The 19,377-nt window shown below is 43.1% G+C and overlaps 1 protein-coding gene across 2 annotated transcripts in view; it reads right to left on the bottom strand.

Moving 5' to 3' along the window:
- The window catches only part of LOC109901131 (cyclin-dependent kinase 14), a 207,512-nt gene that overhangs the window by 47,949 nt on the left and 140,186 nt on the right, over positions 1-19,377 (bottom strand). For both annotated transcript variants that reach the window (XM_031787048.1, XM_031787049.1), the window contains one exon: positions 10,608-10,755. In XM_031787048.1, the coding sequence (XP_031642908.1) occupies positions 10,637-10,755 (119 nt within the window). In that variant the 3' untranslated portion in view covers positions 10,608-10,636. The remainder of the gene's footprint in view (positions 1-10,607; positions 10,756-19,377) is intronic.

Raw genomic sequence — 19,377 nt, forward strand, 5'->3', positions numbered from 1 at the left:
GACCGAGAGAGAGAGAGAGAGAGAGAGAGAGAGAGGGGAGGGAGGAGGAGGAAGAGAGAGCTACAGAGAGAGGGACCGAAGTGAAAATGCATTCCTACAACTGGAGGAGGTCTGAAGGGAGCTTATGGTAATGAGAGAGAGAGATCCTGAGTCAGATCTCCTCCCCCCCCCCAAAAAAAGGTGGATGGCATTTGTCCCCTCTAGTGATAAAGAAATTACACATGAAATCAATTCCCACGTCTCCCTGTAGGGCTCTATCGCCCCTCCTCTCTGCCTGCCTGCCCCATCTTCCTGAGACAAGCTGGGGGAGGTATGAGGAGAGGGAGTGTGTATGTGTGTTTGGTGGGGGGGCTGTCTTGCTGAGATGAACACCTGCCCAGGGGAGTCCTGAACCCTCTCCCCCTCATCCCTCTCTTTTCTCTCTCTCTCTTCTTCCTCTCTCTGACAACTCCTGCTAACTAGGCTCCTTGACCCTGTGAGAGAGCGTGGCTCATCAGATCCAATCCCCAAGCCTGTCAATCAAACAGGCCTGAAGAAAGAAAGAGCTTACTCTCACACTAGAGAGGGCAAAGGGAAGAGAGAGAAGAGAGAGAGAGAGAGAGAGAGAGAGAGAGAGAGAGAGAGAGAGAGAGAGAGAGAGAGAGAGAGAGAGAGAGATACTCAACCACAACACCAGAGTGAAGGGTGGAGGGAGGGAGATAGGAGGAGCAGAGGGGGAGAGATGGAAAAGGAGCGAGAGAGTAAGTGAAATATTTATTTCAGTGAGAGAGAAGACAGGGAGAACTCAGTAGAGATAAAGTGAGGGAATAGAGAGAGAGAGAGAGAGAGAGAGTGCGCAAGAGAGAAGGGGTGTGAACTGATGGCTAATGAGAGTTATAGTGCTGTAAGATAGAGAGGGAACGAGGAGAGGAGAGCGGAGCAGAGGAGAGGAGGAGAGACTCACAGTTGGATGTTTTACAGTGAGGTAAGATGGGGCACCGAATGTGGATAAACAGAAAAACAAATATGGTTGGAAATCAAATCACGACTGACATTAAAATGTAACAAACCAAGTGTTTCTACAGAAGGTCAAGAACATTATTTCACAAGAGAAAAGAAAGAAATGTTTGAATGAGCAATTCATGTATCAACTTCTACTAAGACAATACTCTATTACACTGAATAAAAGTATTCAGGCATTCAGCACAGAATAGTGCTGTCTACAGTATATGATACTGTATACAGGCCTAAATGAAGGAGCCGAGGTGGTAGTGATTCAGAGCTTAGTAAGAATCAGTCAAATCACAAGCTCCACACTGCACCACCAAACTGAGTCACACAGAGAGAAAACTTCCAACCACCCTTTTACTCTCTACTTCAACACTTGGAAGGCTGACTGTTCTCAGGTCCAAAGACTGTTCCCAGCTCAGCTCAGACCACCATGAAAGACGGCAGGAAGGAAGGAAGGGTGAAAGATTTAACAGAAGGAAATGGGGCATTTAAAAAACACATCCACACACTGGTGCACCTTCTACAGGGAATGACCGAGCCAATTCATAATACACTCCTGAGAAGAAATGTATTACAATCTCTAGTCACACTGCATATTAGTTTACAAAGAGAGGAAGATGGAGAGAGAGAAGGAGAAAAAGAGGGCGAGAGAGAGGAGAGAATCAAAACAAAGAAGGGAGAGTCTGCCAAATGGGACACGGCCAGTGGAATGAGGGATTGGTGTTGAGTAGAAACACTGAGAGGAGAGCAAAGCGAGGTTATTTGACAGAAAGCTCTCCATTCCTGAAAGCAGTGCCTCAGGTGATCCCTCTATCCCTCCCTCACTTCATTCCTTCCTTTCTCCCTCCCCCGGGCACACAGCAGGGGACAGCTTTAAAGCAGTTTGTCTTCCCTCTGAAAACTTTCTACCAGGTCATTCTGTGAACCCCAAAAAGACTGTCAAAGCACAAACACCAGTTGTCTCTGTACGATACCGTATATACTGTATGTAGACTATATAAATCCAATTATATTTGTCACATGCCGAACACAACAGATGTAGAACTTACTGTGAAATGGTTACTTACAACCCCTTAACCAACAATGCAGACTTTTTTTTAAGGTAAGAAAATATTTGGTAAAAAAAAGCCGATAGTACAGGTTGTCATTTGATTAACGGTTTAGCAGTCTGATTGCTGATTGCTGATTGGGTAGAAGCTGTCAAGGAGCCGTTTCGACCTAGACTTGGTGCTCCGGTACCGCTTGCCGTAGTTTATGACTAGGGTTACTGGAGTCTTTGACAATTGAAATGGCATAGAAAAAGCAAAATGCTACACTAAAGTACAGAGCTCTACTGTTGTATCTAGTTGATGGTGATGAAACATGTTGACGCTGGTTAAAGGATATAGGATCATGAAAAAGGAAACTATGACATATATCTTATATCACTATCATGCACACGCACCCTCACACATAAGGATGGGACTGATACATGTTTGATAGTGTCTTGATGCTTTATTGCTTGTCCTTCATGTTCTAATACCTAGACGATACTCCTTCCTTATGTTTTTTGAAAATAAATAATAAAAAATGAAAAAAAAAAAAAGAAGTAATTTAAGAAAGGATATCGGACAGGAAGTCAAAACATACATGACAAACTGGAAGAGGTGTGCTCTGGTGCGTAATATCTGTGCACTGGTGTGTGTGTGTGTGGTTGTGTATGGCATATGCAAAGACTCAAGTAACACAATACTGAGATATGGAGTCCCTCAGGCAGGTGGCCACTGAGCCGGCATGGCTAAACGTGGTGTGTGTGTCTGTGTGAGTGTGTGTGGCTGAATGTGTGTGAGAGCCACATAAACAGCTGCCTGGCTGCTCTACATAGTGGACCGAAAGGACAGATAGTATACAGTTGAAGTCGCAAGTTTACATTCACCTTAGCCAAATACATTTAAACCCAGTTTTTCACAATTCCTGAAATTTAATCCTAGTAAAAAGTCCCTGTCTTAGGTCAGATAGGATCACCACTTTATTTTAGAAATGTGAAATGTCAGAATAATAGTAGAGAGAATGGTTTATTTCAGCTTTTATTTCTTTCATCAAATTTCCAGTGGGTCAGAAGTTTACATACACTCGTTTAGTATTTGGTAGCATTGCCTTTAAATTGTTTAACTTCATTCAAACGTTTCAGGTAGCCTTCCACAAGCTTCCCACAATAAGTTGGGTGAATATTGGCCCATTCCTCCTGACAGAGCTGGTGTAACTGAGTCAGGTTTGTAGGCCTCCTTGCTCACACACACGTTTTCAGTTCTGCCCACACATTTTCTATAGGATTGAGGTCAGGGCTTTGTGATGGCCACTTCAATACCTTGACGTTGTTTTCTTTAAGCCATTTTGCCACAACTTTGGAAGTATGCTTGGGGTCATTGTCCATTTGGAAGACCCATTTGCGACCAAGCTTTAACTTCCTGACTGATGTCTTGAGATGTTGCTTCAATATGTCCAAATAATTTTCCATTCTCATGATGCAATCTATTTTGTGAAGTGCACCAGTCCCTCCTGCAGCAAAGCACCCCCACAACATGATGCTGCCACCCCCGTGCTTCACGGTTGAGATGGTGTTCTTCGTCTTGCAAGCGTTCCCCTTTTTCCTCCAAACATAACAATGGTCATTATGGCCAAACAGTTCTATTTTTGTTTCATCAGACCAGAGGATTGTTTCTCCAAAAAGTACGATCTTTGTCCCCATGTGCAGTTGCAAACCGTAGTCTGGCTTTTTTATGGCGGTTTTGGAGCGGTGGCTTCTTCCTCGCTGAGCGGCCTTTCAGGTTATGTCGATATAGGACTCGTTTTACTCTGGATATAGATACTTTTGTACCCGTTTCCTCCAGCATCTTCACAAGGTCCTTTGCTGTTGTTCTGGGATTGATTTGCACTTTTTGCACCAAAGTACGTTGATCGCTAAGAGACAGAACGCGTCTCCTTCCTGAGTGGTATGACGGCTGCGTGGTCCCATGGTGTTGCCTACTATTGTTTGTACAGATGAATGTGGTACCTTCAGGCATTTGGAAATTGCTCCCAAAGATGAACCAGACTTGTGGAGGTCTACAATTTGTTGTCTGGGGTTTTGGCTGATTTCTTTTGATTTTCCCATGATGTCAAGCAAAGAGGCACAGAGTTTGAAGGTAGGACTTGAAATACATCCACAGGTACACCTCCAATTGACTCAAATGATGTCAATTAGCCTATCAGAAGCTTCCTTAGCCATGCCATTATTTTCTGGAATTTTCCAAGCTGTTTAAAGGCACAGTCAACTTAGTGTATGTAAACTTCTGACCCACTGGAATTGTGATACAGTGAATAATAAGTGAAATAATCTGTCTGTCAATAATTGTTGGAAAAATTACTTGTGTCATGTACAAAGTAGATGTCCTAACCGACTTGCCAAAACTATAGTTTGTTCACAAGAAATTTGTGGGGTGGTTGAAAAACGAGTTTTAATGACTCCAACCTAACACGGAACCCAAACCGGCTGTGCGCGTGTGCTATCGTGCATACATTTATTTTGTCCCCCTACACCAAACGCGATCACGACACGCAGGTTAAAATATCAAAACATACTCTGAACCAATGACATTCATTTGGGGACAGGTCGAAAAGCATTAAACATGTATGGCAATTTAGCTAGTTAGCTTGCACATGCTAGCTAAAGTTAATTTGTCCTATTTAGCTAGCTTGCTGTTGCCAGCTTATTTGTCCTGGGATATAAACATTGAGTTGTTATTTTACCTGAAATGCACAAGGTTCTCTACTCCGACAATTAATCCACACATAAAACGGCCAACCGAATCGTTTCTAGTCATCTCTCCTCCTTCCTCCTTATATGGTGATCGGCATCTAAACGTTCATAGTATTACCACGACGACTGGCAAAACAGTTAGTCTTATACGTGGGTATAACCAGTGAGGAGATGGCACGTGGGTACCTGCTTCTATAAACCAATGAAGAGATGGGAGAGGCAGGACTTTCAGAGCGATCTGCGGCAGAAATAGAAATAAGTTATATTTTAGCCCTTGGCATCGCAGACAATCGTTTTGAATTGAATAACATGGATGTCTAAATGTATTTTGCAACGCTCGTGTACGTGACGTGTCCGGTCTGGTCAGCATGTAAGTGTATGTCAACTTCCAACTGTAGCTTCAGTGCTCTTGTGGGTCTTATTGTGATGCTGAGGGCCCATAGTGGCCTCTTTCTGATCCAGAGCTGCTTTCTCTGTCTGTCTGACTCTCACATGTCTGTCTGTCTGTCTGGCTGCTGACAGGTACTGCTACATCAGGTACTGCTCATCTTCTCACTGCACAGACGTGAAAACACAGCTAAAAGCAACGCCGTGGAGGCCTATGCAATGCTTGTTTTCACCAGTCATTCTCTGTGACACCAGGAAAGAAGATGAGGAAAGGAGATGAGGAGAGGAGCTGACTGTAGACTATTACCTCTGAGCCAACGGAACGGTGTAATATGAAACTGACGTTTGCGAGGCTGATTGCAAGAAGTACAAACTCAGTGGAAGTCATCCTAAAGGTGGTCGAAAATAACTTCAAAGTGAACTTCATGGTCATCGTGAGGATTGATGGTACAGAGAGAGCCATTGCAAAGGCAAGGTACAATGTTGCATCAGCCATTCCCCTGAATAATGCACACTCATGAATAAACATACAGTATAGCTCTGAAGTACACTTCTATAACTGTCCATGTATAGCCTGTGAGGCCTGTTTTTTTCCTCCCTCTCTCTCTCTCTTTCTATTTTGCGCTCATCCTCTGTTTCTCTCTCTCTCTCTCTCTCTCTCTCTCTCTCTCACACTCTCCTGCCTTCCCCCTTCAAACAACACACATGCCTATCATGTACAGTAAGTCTATATTTCTTTGCTTGCTCCCTCTCTTTCTAAATCAAATCCAATTGTATTGGTCGAGTACACATATTTTGCAGATGTTATTGCAGTGCAGTAACACCTAACAATACAAAACAACACACACAAATCCCAAAAATGTAAATAAGAAGTATAGAAATATTAGAACGAGCAATGTCAGAGTCCAGAATATAAATATATATGTATATGATGGTGTGTATAGACATTATGGACAGTATATGAATAGAAAAGGTGTGTACAGCAGTAGTTATATAGGATGAGCCTTGACTAGAATACAGTATATACATATGAAGTGGGTAAAACAGTATGGAAACATTATTGAAGTGACCAGTGTTCAATGACTCTACTCTTGTTACCACCTCTTCACCACCCCACCTTACTCCATCTTGTTTTCCTCTCTTTTCCCCCCACTATCTCTCTCTATATCTTCCTCTCTCCTTCTCTCTGTCTCTTGCTCTCTCTCTCCAGTCTGAAGATAGTACAGACAGCTGTGAGTCTGAGGTATGTCAGTCTCGCTGGTCTTGATTCAGTTCTATAACAGACAGGTAGTGGGCTGTGTGAAAGCAGCCATCTAGACAGCACAAAGACTGTCTACTGGGAATTAACCCCTCGGAAGAATACACCCTGCCCGTCTGCCTCTCTGTGTCTGTCTGTCTGGCTGCACTACCTCTTATAAATAATACAACACTTTCCCCAGGTCCTCGTAGACTCTTCTATCCTCCACACCACATTCTCCCCTCCTCCTCTTCCTCCTCCTCCTCCTCCTGTTCTTCTTCTCACCTTTCAGAAATCTTCACTGGAATACCAGACATTCATGTTTGTGTGTGTTTGTTTGTGTGTGTGTGTGTGTGTGTGTGTGTGTGTGTGTGTGTGTGTGTGTGTGTGTGTGTGTGTGTGTGGATTAGTCTGCTCTCACTGGGGCTCTGTCAGTCTGTCAGGCAGTGGGAAGGGCAGGGACAAAGAGGATCATTTCAATAAGAATACTGCAGCTGAGAGGACAGAGCTCTCCCAGTGGGGTGACTTCCACTCTCAGCTCTTACACATACACACACACGCATGAACGCATGCACAAACACACGCACGGACATACACACACACATTCACGCGCACACATCCACTGTAGGAGGATATGGGATGAAATTATGGTGTGAAATAGAGGGAGGAGGAGAGGAGATAGATACATAGTCCAGTTTGTTGTGTAAAACTACCGTGTTTGGTTTATGTACCCTATGGCCCTATGTGTGTGTATGTGTGTGTGTATGAGTAGGTGTGTGGTTGTCATCCTCTCCAGTCAGTCTTCACCGAACGATCCCCATCCCTAAACCTATGCACCTGTCCCTGCACCTGTCTGTCTGTAACTGCAGGTTTAATCCTGTGAGTGGGGCCCTGGAGTGGCGCTTAAGTTAGGCCCTGGCCCCTTCACCATCATTATCCCCTCCGTCTGGCCCCCAGATCTCTCATTACATGCAAATACAGCCTCTTTATGTGCCTGGTGAATAGGGAACCCCCTCTCTGCTGAACAGGACCCCCTCCTTCCCCAGTCAGAGCTGAAGATAACCCACCAGCCATTACACAGGATCCCCTGCTACAATTTACTATACCATATCATGACCACTTCAGCTTTAGGATCCTTTGAGGGGTGTTAGTGATCAGAAGGCAGCTGGTTTTTGTTGGTGGTATGGTACTGGCAAAACACCAGTCTCAACATCAACAGTGAAGAGGCGACTCAGGGATGTTGGCCTTCTAGGCAGAGTTGCAAAGAAAAAGCCATATCTCAGACTGGCCAATAAAAATAAAAGATTATGATGGGAAAAAGAACACAGACACTGGACAGAGAAACTCTGCCTAGAAGGCCAGCATCCCTGGGTCGCCTCTTAATTGTTGACGTTAAGACTGGTGTTTTGCGGGTACTATTTAACGAAGCTGCCAGTTGAGGATTTGTAAGGCATCTGTTTCTCAAACTAGACACTCTAATGTACTTGTCCTCTTGCTCAGTTGTACACCGGAGTCTCCCACTCCTCTTTCTATTCTGGTTAGGGCCAGTTTGCTCTGTTCTGTGAAGGGAGTAGTACACAGCGTTATACGAGATCTTGAGTTTTTTTTTGCAATTTCTCGCATGGAATAACCTTCATTATTCAGAACAAGAATAGACTGACGAGTTTCAGAAGAAAGGTCTTTGTTTCTGGCCATTTTGAGCCTGTAATCGAACCCACAAATGGCAGATGCTCCAGATACTCAACTAGTCAAAAGAAAGACGGTTTTTATTGCCTCTTTAATCAGAACAACGGGTTTCAGCTGTGTTAACATAATTGCAAAAGGGTTTTCTAATGATCAATTAGCCTTTTAAAATGATAAACTTGGATTAGCTAACACAATGTATTACAGGAGTGATGGTTGCTGATAATGTCCTCTGTACGACTATGTAGATATTCCATTTAAAAAATCTGCCGTTTCCAGCTACAATAGTCATTTACAACATTAATAATGGCTACACTGTATTCTTGATCAATTTGATGTTATTTTAATGGACAAATAATTAGCTTTTCTTTAAAAAACAAGGACATTTCTAGTGACCCCAAACTTTTGAATGGTAGTGTATATGTTTGTGTATGTGTGTGTGTTTGTATGTGTTTGTGTATGTGTGTGTGTGTATATGTGTGTGTGTGTGTGTGTGTGTATATGTGTTTGTGTGTGTGTGTATATGTGTTTGTGTATGTGTGTGTGTGTATATGTGTTTGTGTATGTGTGTGTGTGTATATGTGTTTGTGTATGTGTGTGTGTATATGTGTTTGTGTGTGTGTGTATATGTGTTTGTGTATGTGTGTGTGTGTATATGTGTTTGTGTGTGTGTGTATATGTGTTTGTGTATGTGTGTGTGTGTATATGTGTTTGTGTGTGTGTGTATATGTGTTTGTGTGTGTGTGTATATGTGTTTGTGTATGTGTGTATATGTGTTTGTGTGTGTGTGTGTGTGTATATGTGTTTGTGTATGTGTGTATATGTGTTTGTGTGTGTGTGTGTGTGTATATGTGTTCGTGTATGTGTGTATGTGTGTATATGTGTTTGTGTGTGTGTGTGTGTGTATATGTGTTTGTGTATGTGTGTATATGTGTTTGTGTGTGTGTGTATATGTGTTTGTGTGTGTGTGTATATGTGTTTGTGTGTGTGTGTGTATGTGTGTGTGTGTGTGTATATGTGTTTGTGTATGTGTGTGTGTGTGTGTGTATATGTGTGTGTGTGTGTGTGTATATGTGTATGTGTGTGTGTATATGTGTTTGTGTATGTGTGTGTGTGTGTATATGTGTGTGTGTGTGTGTGTGTATATGTGTATGTGTGTGTGTATATGTGTTTGTGTATGTGTGTGTGTGTATGTGTGTGTGTGTATATGTTTGTGTGTGTGTGTATGTGTGTGTGTGTATGTGTATATGTTTGTGTGTGTGTGTATATGTGTGTGTGTATGTGTGTGTGTGTGTATATGTGTGTGTGTATGTGTGTGTATATGTGTTTGTGTATGTGTGTGTGTGTATGTGTGTGTGTGTATATGTTTGTGTGTGTGTGTATGTGTTTGTGTATGTGTGTGTGTGTATGTGTGTGTGTGTATATGTTTGTGTGTGTGTGTATGTGTTTGTGTATGTGTGTGTGTGTATATGTGTTTGTATATTTATTTTTTATGTTATTTCACCTTTATTTAACCAGGTTGGCCAGTTGAGAACATGTTCTCATTTACAACTGCGACCTGGCCAAGATAAAGCAAGAAGAGATACTGGTGTGCAAAAGAGCAGAAAAACAAATATGGGGATGAGGTAGGTAATTGGTTGCGCTGTGTACAGCTGCAGCGATCGGTAAGCTGCTCTGACAGCTGATGCTTAAAGTTAGTGAGGCAGATATAAGTCTCCAACTTCAGTGATTTTTGCAATTCGTTCCAGTCAATGGCAGCAGAGAACTGGAAGGAAAGACGACCAAAAGAGGTGTTGACTTTGGGGATGACCAGTGAAATACACCTGCTGGAGCGTGTGCTACGGGTGGGTGTTGCTATGGTGACCAGTGAGCTGAGATAAGGCGGAGCTATACCTAGCAAAGACTTATAGATGACCTGGAGCCAGTGAGTCAAGCAACGGATATGTAGCGAGGGCCAGCCAATGAGAGCAGTGGTGGGTAGTATATGGGACTTTGGTGACAAAACAGATGGCACTGTGATAGACTGCATCCAATTTGCTGAGTAGAGTGTTGGAGGCTATTTTATAAATGACATCGCCGAAGTCAAGGATCGGTAGGATAGTCAGTTTTACAAGGGTATGTTTGGCAGCATGAGTGAAGGAGGCTTTGTTGCAAAATAGGAAGCCGATTCTAGATTTAATTTTGGATTGGAGATGCTTAATGTGAGTCTGGAAGGAGAGTTTACATTCCAGCCAGACACTTAGGTATTTATAGTTGTCCACATATTCTATGTCAGAACCGTCCAGAGTAGTGATGCTTGTCGGGCAGGCGGTTGTGGGCAGCGATCGGTTGAAGAGCATGCATTTCATTTTATTAGCATTTAATGTATGTGTGTGTGTATGTATGTGTGTGTGTGTGTGAATGTGCGTGCGTGCGTGTGTGTGTGTATGTGTGTGTGTTGGTGTGTATGTGCGTGCGTACGTGCGTGTGTGTGTGTGTATGTGTGTGTGTGTGTGTATGTGTGTATGTGTGTGTGTGTGTGTGTGTACATACCTGGCTAGCTGTGGGGCAGTCTGCCCCGGTCAGTGTTTGCTGCTGGACGGTCCTTTAGCATGGCTGGAGATGGTCCTGGTACACACCTGTATACTGTCACCTGACTCCACCTGCAGCTTGACATTTGGTACCGTGAAGATAGTAGCCACTGGGGTAGGAGAGAGAGAGAGAGAGTTGAGTGAGAGAGAAAGAGAGAGAGAGACAAAAGAGAGTAAGGGAGAAAGAGTGAGAGAATGTGATTTAGCCAACCTCATAGTTTCCTCTTAGAGTCAAAGGATTACAGATTGAGTCAAAATACTCTGAAATGAAGAGAGGTTTATCTCTTTAAGGCTTTTTCGAGAGTTGCAGGACACACTATCACTGAACTGAGTTATAAAAACACCACTCTCTCTCACATCCTTTATTTCCTTTCCGTGAGGAGATATCTGTAATGCGCCGAGATATCAGAGTCCGTAATACTAAGCGATATCAGAGTCTGTAATGCTCCGAGATATCAGAGTCCGTAATACTAAGCAATATCAGAGTCTGTAATGCTCCGAGATATCAGAGTCCGTAATACTAAGAGATATCAGAGTCTGTAATCCCCCGAGATATCAGAGTCCGTAATACTAAGAGATATCAGAGTCTGTAATACTAAGCGATATCAGAGTCTGTAATGCTCCGAGATATCAGAGTCCGTAATACTAAGAGATATCAGAGTCTATAATGCGCCGAGATATCAGAGTCCGTAATACTAAGTGATATCAGAGTCTGTAATGCTCCGAGATATCAGAGTCCGTAATACTAAGAGATATCAGAGTCTGTAATGCTCCGAGATATCAGAGTCCGTAATACTAAGAGATATCAGAGTCTGTAATGCTCCGAGATATCAGAGTCCGTAATACTAAGCGATATCAGAGTCTGTAATGCTCCGAGATATCAGAGTCCGTAATACTAAGAGATATCAGAGTCTGTAATGCTCCGAGATATCAGAGTCCGTAATACTAAGAGATATCAGAGTCTGTAATGCGCCGAGATATCAGAGTCCGTAATACTAAGAGATATCAGAGTCTGTAATGCTCCGAGATATCAGAGTCCGTAATACTAAGAGATATCAGAGTCTGTAATGCTCCGAGATATCAGAGTCCGTAATACTAAGAGATATCAGAGTCCGTAATACTAAGAGATATCAGAGTCTGTAATGTTCCGAGATATCAGAGTCCGTAATACTAAGAGATATCAGAGTCTGTAATCCCCCGAGATATCAGAGTCCGTAATACTAAGAGATATCAGAGTCTGTAATGTTCCGAGATATCAGAGTCTGTAATCCCCCGAGATATCAGAGTCCGTAATACTAAGAGATATCAGAGTCTGTAATGTTCCGAGATATCAGAGTCTGTAATCCCCCGAGATATCAGAGTCCGTAATACTAAGAGATATCAGAGTCTGTAATACTAAGCGATATCAGAGTCTGTAATGCTCCGAGATATCAGAGTCCGTAATACTAAGAGATATCAGAGTCTATAATGCGCCGAGATATCAGAGTCCGTAATACTAAGTGATATCAGAGTCTGTAATGCTCCGAGATATCAGAGTCCGTAATACTAAGAGATATCAGAGTCTGTAATGCTCCGAGATATCAGAGTCCGTAATACTAAGAGATATCAGAGTCTGTAATGCTCCGAGATATCAGAGTCCGTAATACTAAGAGATATCAGAGTCTGTAATGCGCCGAGATATCAGAGTCCGTAATACTAAGAGATATCAGAGTCTGTAATGTTCCGAGATATCAGAGTCCGTAATACTAAGAGATATCAGAGTCTGTAATCCCCCGAGATATCAGAGTCCGTAATACTAAGAGATATCAGAGTCTGTAATGCGCCGAGATATCAGAGTCCGTAATACTAAGTGATATCAGAGTCTGTAATGCTCCGAGATATCAGAGTCCGTAATACTAAGAGATATCAGAGTCTGTAATGTTCCGAGATATCAGAGTCCGTAATACTAAGAGATATCAGAGTCTGTAATGCGCCGAGATATCAGAGTCCGTAATACTAAGTGATATCAGAGTCTGTAATGCTCCGAGATATCAGAGTCCGTAATACTAAGAGATATCAGAGTCTGTAATGTTCCGAGATATCAGAGTCCGTAATACTAAGAGATATCAGAGTCTGTAATCCCCCGAGATATCAGAGTCCGTAATACTAAGAGATATCAGAGTCTGTAATACTAAGCGATATCAGAGTCTGTAATGCTCCGAGATATCAGAGTCCGTAATACTAAGAGATATCAGAGTCTATAATGCGCCGAGATATCAGAGTCCGTAATACTAAGTGATATCAGAGTCTGTAATGCTCCGAGATATCAGAGTCCGTAATACTAAGAGATATCAGAGTCTGTAATGCTCCGAGATATCAGAGTCCGTAATACTAAGAGATATCAGAGTCTGTAATGCGCCGAGATATCAGAGTCCGTAATACTGTGAGATATCAGAGTCCGTAATACTGCGAGATATCAGAGTCCGTGATGCTCCGAGATATCAGAGTCCGTAATACAGAGAGATATCAGAGTCCGTAATGCTCCGACATATCAGAGTCCGTAATACAGCGAGATATCAGAGTCTGTAATACAGCGAGATATCAGAGTCCGTAATACAGCGAGATATCAGAGTCCGTAATACAGTGAGATATCAGAGTCCGTAATACAGTGAGATATCAGAGTCCGTAATACAGCAAGATATCCGAGTCCGTAATAGAGCGAGATATCAGAGTCCGTAATACAGTGAGATATCCGAGTCCGTAATAGAGCGAGATATCAGAGTCCGTAATACAGTGAGATATCAGAGTCCGTAATACAGCGAGATATCAGAGTCTGTAATGCTCCGAGATATCAGAGTCTGTAATACTGCGAAGGTCTAGTCAAGGACAATATTATTGTACACTACTTCTGTCTCAGATTCCCACAGTGTTTCTGTTAAATGTCACAATCACAATCCTCACACACACACACACACACACACACACACACACACACACACACACACACACACACACACACACACACACACACACACACACACACACACACACACACACACACACACACACACACACACACACACACAGGACTGGGTAGTCTATTATGCCTCCTGTAATTCTTCCATTGTTCATAATAAATCTGTCAAGCTATTGTCTCTATAATTCCCAACACATTAGACAACGGAGTGCATTTTTGGCTGAATAAACCATGTTCTCCTTCAGTCCCTAGCCAGATAACAATAATAAAGATTCAGCTTTAATGTTGAACACGCTTTGTGTGTATATATGTGTTGTGTGTGTGTGTATACATATGTGTTGTGTGTGTGTGTTTGTGTGTGCCATGTTTCTTTCTACATTATCTGTGGTGTTGTAATGAATGTAAAGCTCATGTTAGTTAGTGTTAGAGTGCTGACAGTTAGGTTTAACTCCCAGTGGTATGTTGGGCTGGGGCATTTCCCATCAGTCTCTATTATCCTGCTGCCTGTCTACCTGCTGCACAAAACAACATCACCATGTTTCACTAGCAGGCTAACACCCAGGATAACAATGATCCCTTTATTTAACTTCTCTTATTCCTTCTCTTCAGAGTCATTTCTCCTCTGCTTCCCCTCCTCCACCACCATTTGTTATTCTCTCCCTCCCTCCTTTCATTCCTCCCTCCCTCCCTGCTGCTACAGTGTTGATCCACCAAGGACCTCATTTATACAGTATAACAGTATAAATTAATTTGACTATGTGTGTGTGTGTGTGTGTCTGAGTGCGTGTGTGTGCGTGTGAGAGAGAGAGAGAGTGTGCAATCATGCCTGCACGTGTGTGTGTGTGCATATGCATGTGTGTGTGTGTAACAGCACAAAGAGAGCCACCACCTCTCCCAGCCCGGTGACCGCCGCAGAGCTCCTGCTTCTCCTAACAGAACAACCTACTGTGGCCTGCTGATAACAGGATTAATAGAGATCAATCAATCCTCATCTGGGGAATTTAAAATGAGAATGATTCTCATATTAAAATGACCAGCCTGGGTGGGTTGTCTCCAATGCAGCTCCTATGAAGCTATCTTAACAGGCTTTGGGCTTTGACACTGGTGATGAGAGGGGTGAATGGATAGGATTGGCTCTGTACGTATCTGTGTTTCAAGTCTAATAATATGGGTGGTATGTAATCTCTGAATGACACAGTTGAATGTCCTGTTCTGATTCGATGGCAAATGAACTGTCATGTAGGATGCCAGGTTGGGTATTGTGATAGGAAAATTATAAATGTTTGTAAAAAAAAAAAAAAAAATGCTTAGCGTCATATATAAAAATGCCTAGTTTACCATTATTTTGGCTACCATGTCTAGAAGAGATCTCAGTGACTTTGAAAGAGGGGTCTCAAAGTGGTATGTGTGTTCGTGCGTGAGTGTGTGTGTGTGTGAGAGAGAGAGAGAGAGAGTGTGTGTGTGCGTGTGTGTGTGTGTGAGAGAGAGAGAGAGAGAGAGAGAGTGTGTGTGTGTGTGTGTGTGTGTGAGAGAGAGAGAGAGAGAGAGAGAGAGAGAGAGAGTGTGTGCGTGTGTGTGTGTGTGTGTGTGTGCGTGTGCGTGAGAGAGAGAGAGAGAGAGAGAGAGAGAGAGAGAGAGAGTGTGTGTGTGTGTGTGTGTGTGTGTGTGTGTGTGTGTGTGTGTGTGTGTGTGTGTGTGTGTGTGTGTGTGTGTGTGTGTGTGCGTCTCAGTCACTAGATCTCAACCCAATTGAACACTTATGGGAGATTCTGGAACAGCGCCTGAAACAGCATTTTCCCCCACCATCAACAAAACACCAAATGATGGAATTTCTCGTGGAAGAATGATGTCGCATCCCTCCAATAGAGTTCCAGACACTTGTAGAATCTGTGTGAAGGTGCATGGAAGCTTGTGGTGATTCAACGCTCTATTAAGACACTATGTTGGTGTTTCCTTTATTTTGGTAGTTGCCTATATACATACCTGTTGTATGTGAGGACTGCCTCCTTGAAGTCTTGTTTCATATCTTGAAAAATGAAAGGAGAGCCGCACACTCTAGGAGCTCAGATGCAATAACTTACTGTAGTACATCATACATACGGTAGGCCTACAAACATTTACAATAGCAAAATCACAAGAATGGCTTCAGATCAAAGTCTACGTTGAGCCCGAGGGGAGCAAGGGTCTTTAAATTAAAGATCCAGGCAGCCTCTCGTTTTAACAGTAAATTGTCGAGGTCCTAGGGAGGATGACATGTTCGATGTCGATATAACGTAGGGACGAAATCGAGAAAAGTGGATCGCAACTGGGTACGCAAGTTTTTGCACCTAATGATGCTACGATTGGTACTTTTAATTGGCACTTGGTTTTACCCACATCATTTTTACCACAAGGACAAGTTCTAAGATAAATAACACCTTTGATTGGAATCTGTTTCCCTGTTTGGGGGTGTTTGAAGGATCTACATTTGTAAGTGACATTGCATTGAGCGCAGCCGTTACACTTGTAGTTTCCATCCAGGAGGGGCGCAAATAGACATTGTACCATTTTGTGGTGGTAAATCAGAGTTCACCAATTGATCTCTGAGATTTCTGCCCCACAAGAATACGACCAAGAGAGGGTCCGAAAACACATTAACGATACTGTCATCGGATCTTAGAATGTGCCAATGTTTGTGAACGATTCCCGTAATTTGTTCAGAGCACTTTGATTAGCGGGTAGTTGCAAGAATGCTTCTTTTTGCGAGACTGTCCTTGAAAAAGATCCTGTCTCGGTTTGTTTGTTTCTCAATGACAGTATTAATCTGACCATTTTGTACCCCCTCTCCTTGAATTTTCTTTACGTCTCAGCCATATTTCTGTCTAAATCTGATTGTTTTTTTATGCAAATTTCGCAAGTGCCTACAGAATTGTAGGGCAAACTGTTTTTCAAGGGAAACAGGTGACAACTATCACCCCTCAACAAACTGTTACGATCAGTAGGTTTCCTGTAAAGATCAGTGTATAGAGCATTATCCTCACACAAGATCAGAAGATCAAGGAAACTGATTTGACATGTGTCAGATTACATAGTAAATCTCAGATGCTCAGAACAAGAGTTAAGAAAAGTATGGAACGCCTGGAGCTGTTTTGCATCACCCTTCCATAGAACAAAAATATAATCAATATACCGTTTCCAAATAATGATGTTAGGCAAGAAAACATTTTTGAGAGAATTTAAAATGTAACCCACATACAAAGTTAGGAGCCATGGAGGACCCCATAGCAGTACCCTTTGTCTGAATAAAGAAATCATTTAGAAACATGAACTACTTGTGTGAGTACTATTTCAGCCAATGTAATAATGCATGCACCGGAAGGTAGTTACGTTGCAGAAGAAAATGTTCCATAGCTTCAATACTGCCCTCGTATGGAATATTTGTGTATAACGACTCAACATCAAAAGTAACTAACAAAGTATTATCAGGGAGATCAAGAGATCCAATAATAGAGATCATATTGCTGGTGTCCTTTACAAAGGAGGGGAGCTGTTCTGAGATAATACTGCTGGTGTCCTTTACAAAGGAGGGGAGCTGTTCTGAGATCATACTGCTGGTGTCCTTTACAAAGGAGGGGAGCTGTTCTGAGATCATACTGCTGGTGTCCTTTACAAAGGAGGGGAGCTGTTCTGAGATCATACTGCTGGTGTCCTTTACAAAGGAGGGGAGCTGTTCTGAGATCATACTGCTGGTGTCCTTTACAAAGGAGGGGAGCTTTTCTGGGATCATACTGCCGATGTCCTTTATAAAGGAGGGGAGCTGTTCTGAGATCATACTGCTGGTGTCCTTTACAAAGGAGGGGAGCTGTTCTGAGATCATACTGCTGGTGTCCTTTACAAAGGAGGGGAGCTGTTCTGAGATCATACTGCTGGTGTCCTTTACAAGGGAGGGGAGCTGTTCTGCGATCATACTGCTGGTGTCCTTTACAAAGGAGGGGAGCTGTTCTGCGATCATACTGCTGGTGTCCTTTACAAAGGAGGGGAGCTGTTCTGCGACCATACTGCTGGTGTCCTTCACAAAGGAGGGGAGCTGTTCTGAGATCATACTGCTGGTGTCCTTTACAAAGGAGGGGAGCTGTTCTGAGATCATACTGCTGGTGTCCTTTACAAAGGAGGGGAGCTGTTCTGAGATCATACTGCTGGTGTCCTTTACAAAGGAGGGGAGCTGTTCTGCGACCATACTGCTGGTGTCCTTTACAAAGGAGGGGAGCTGTTCTGCGACCATACTGCTGGTGTCCTTTACAAAGGAGGGGAGCTGTTCTGAGATCATACTGCTGGTGTCCTTTACAAAGGAGGGGAGCTGTTCTGAGATCATACTGCTGGTGTCCTTTACAAAGGAGGGGAGCTGTTCTGAGATCATTCTGCCGGTGTCCTTTACAAAGGAGGGGAGCTGTTCTGCGATCATACTGCTGGTGTCCTTCACAAAGGAGGGGAGCTGTTCTGCGATCATACTGCCAGTGTCCTTTACAAAGGAGGGGAGCTGTTCTGAGATCATACTGCTGGTGTCCTTTACAAAGGAGGGGAGCTGTTCTGAGATCGTACCGCCGGTGTCCTTTACAAAGGAGGGGAGCTGTTCTGAGATCATACTGCTGGTGTCCTTTACAAAGGAGGGGAGCTGTTCTGCGATCATACTGCTGGTGTCCTTTACAAAGGAGGGGAGCTGTTCTGCGATCATACTGCTGGTGTCCTTCACAAAGGAGGGGAGCTGTTCTGAGATCATACTGCTGGTGTCCTTTACAAAGGAGGGGAGCTGTTCTGAGATCGTACCGCCAGTGTCCTTTACAAAGGAGGGGAGCTGTTCTGAGATCATACTGCCAGTGTCCTTTACAAAGGAGGGGAGCTGTTCTGCGAGTGATCTAATAAAAAAAGAGTCAACAAAAGTTGATAGAGGGGCCGTTACTGCATCAATGCCCGGGCGCACTGGAGGTTTTGTAACATTCTTGTGTAATTTCGGCAAAGTATAGAAAGTAGCAATTTTAAGGTGTTGAATAGCCAAAAACTCATGTTCTTATTTGGTTATCTGACCAGATCTTACATACCCATCTAGGACAGTAAAGATCATGTTCTGAAATTGGGCAGTGGGGTCACTTCTGAGTTTCTTGTAAAAGGTGTTGTCAAACAGTTGTCTATGACACTCATTTACATAAACAGCCCTATCCATGAGTACAACTGACCCACCCTTATCAGCAGGGGGGTAAGGACTGACGTATCGGATTAAAGCAAAGCTTGTTTTTCATCCTGAGGTAAATGATGGAAAGATATGTACTCCTGTTTGTTCTTAAGGAGATGGACAACATCTTTTTCATTGAGTCTGCAATACGTCCCAATAGAGTGATTGTGATTGTATGGAGGTACAAAATAACCCGTACATCAAAAAGGAGTCAGAGTACCTGCAGGTGGAGCAGCCTACATGTTCAGTAGAAATATCACGATTAGGGGAGCTAAAGTATTCCCTGAAATGGATGTTTCTAAAAAACTTAAACATGTCTACCTTAACATCGAAATCGTTGCACTGAGTTGTAGGCACAAAATATAACCCGTTAAAGTGTTCCATAACCCGTGTCAAAGCCCAAAGCCTATATGCAAGGAGACTTAGGCAGGGCTCAATATATTGCTTGATAAATTGAAGACACTCAGTCCCGTGGGTCCTGGGACCACTGTCACTGGAAGCAGATGAGGCGCTGGTTGTAGAGCGTTGGTCAGACGAGGTGGATAGAAGTGAGCGGCATCACTCCTGCGT

The sequence above is a fragment of the Oncorhynchus kisutch genome, linkage group LG13 (assembly GCF_002021735.2).
Source record: "Oncorhynchus kisutch isolate 150728-3 linkage group LG13, Okis_V2, whole genome shotgun sequence".
NCBI lineage: Eukaryota > Metazoa > Chordata > Actinopteri > Salmoniformes > Salmonidae > Oncorhynchus > Oncorhynchus kisutch.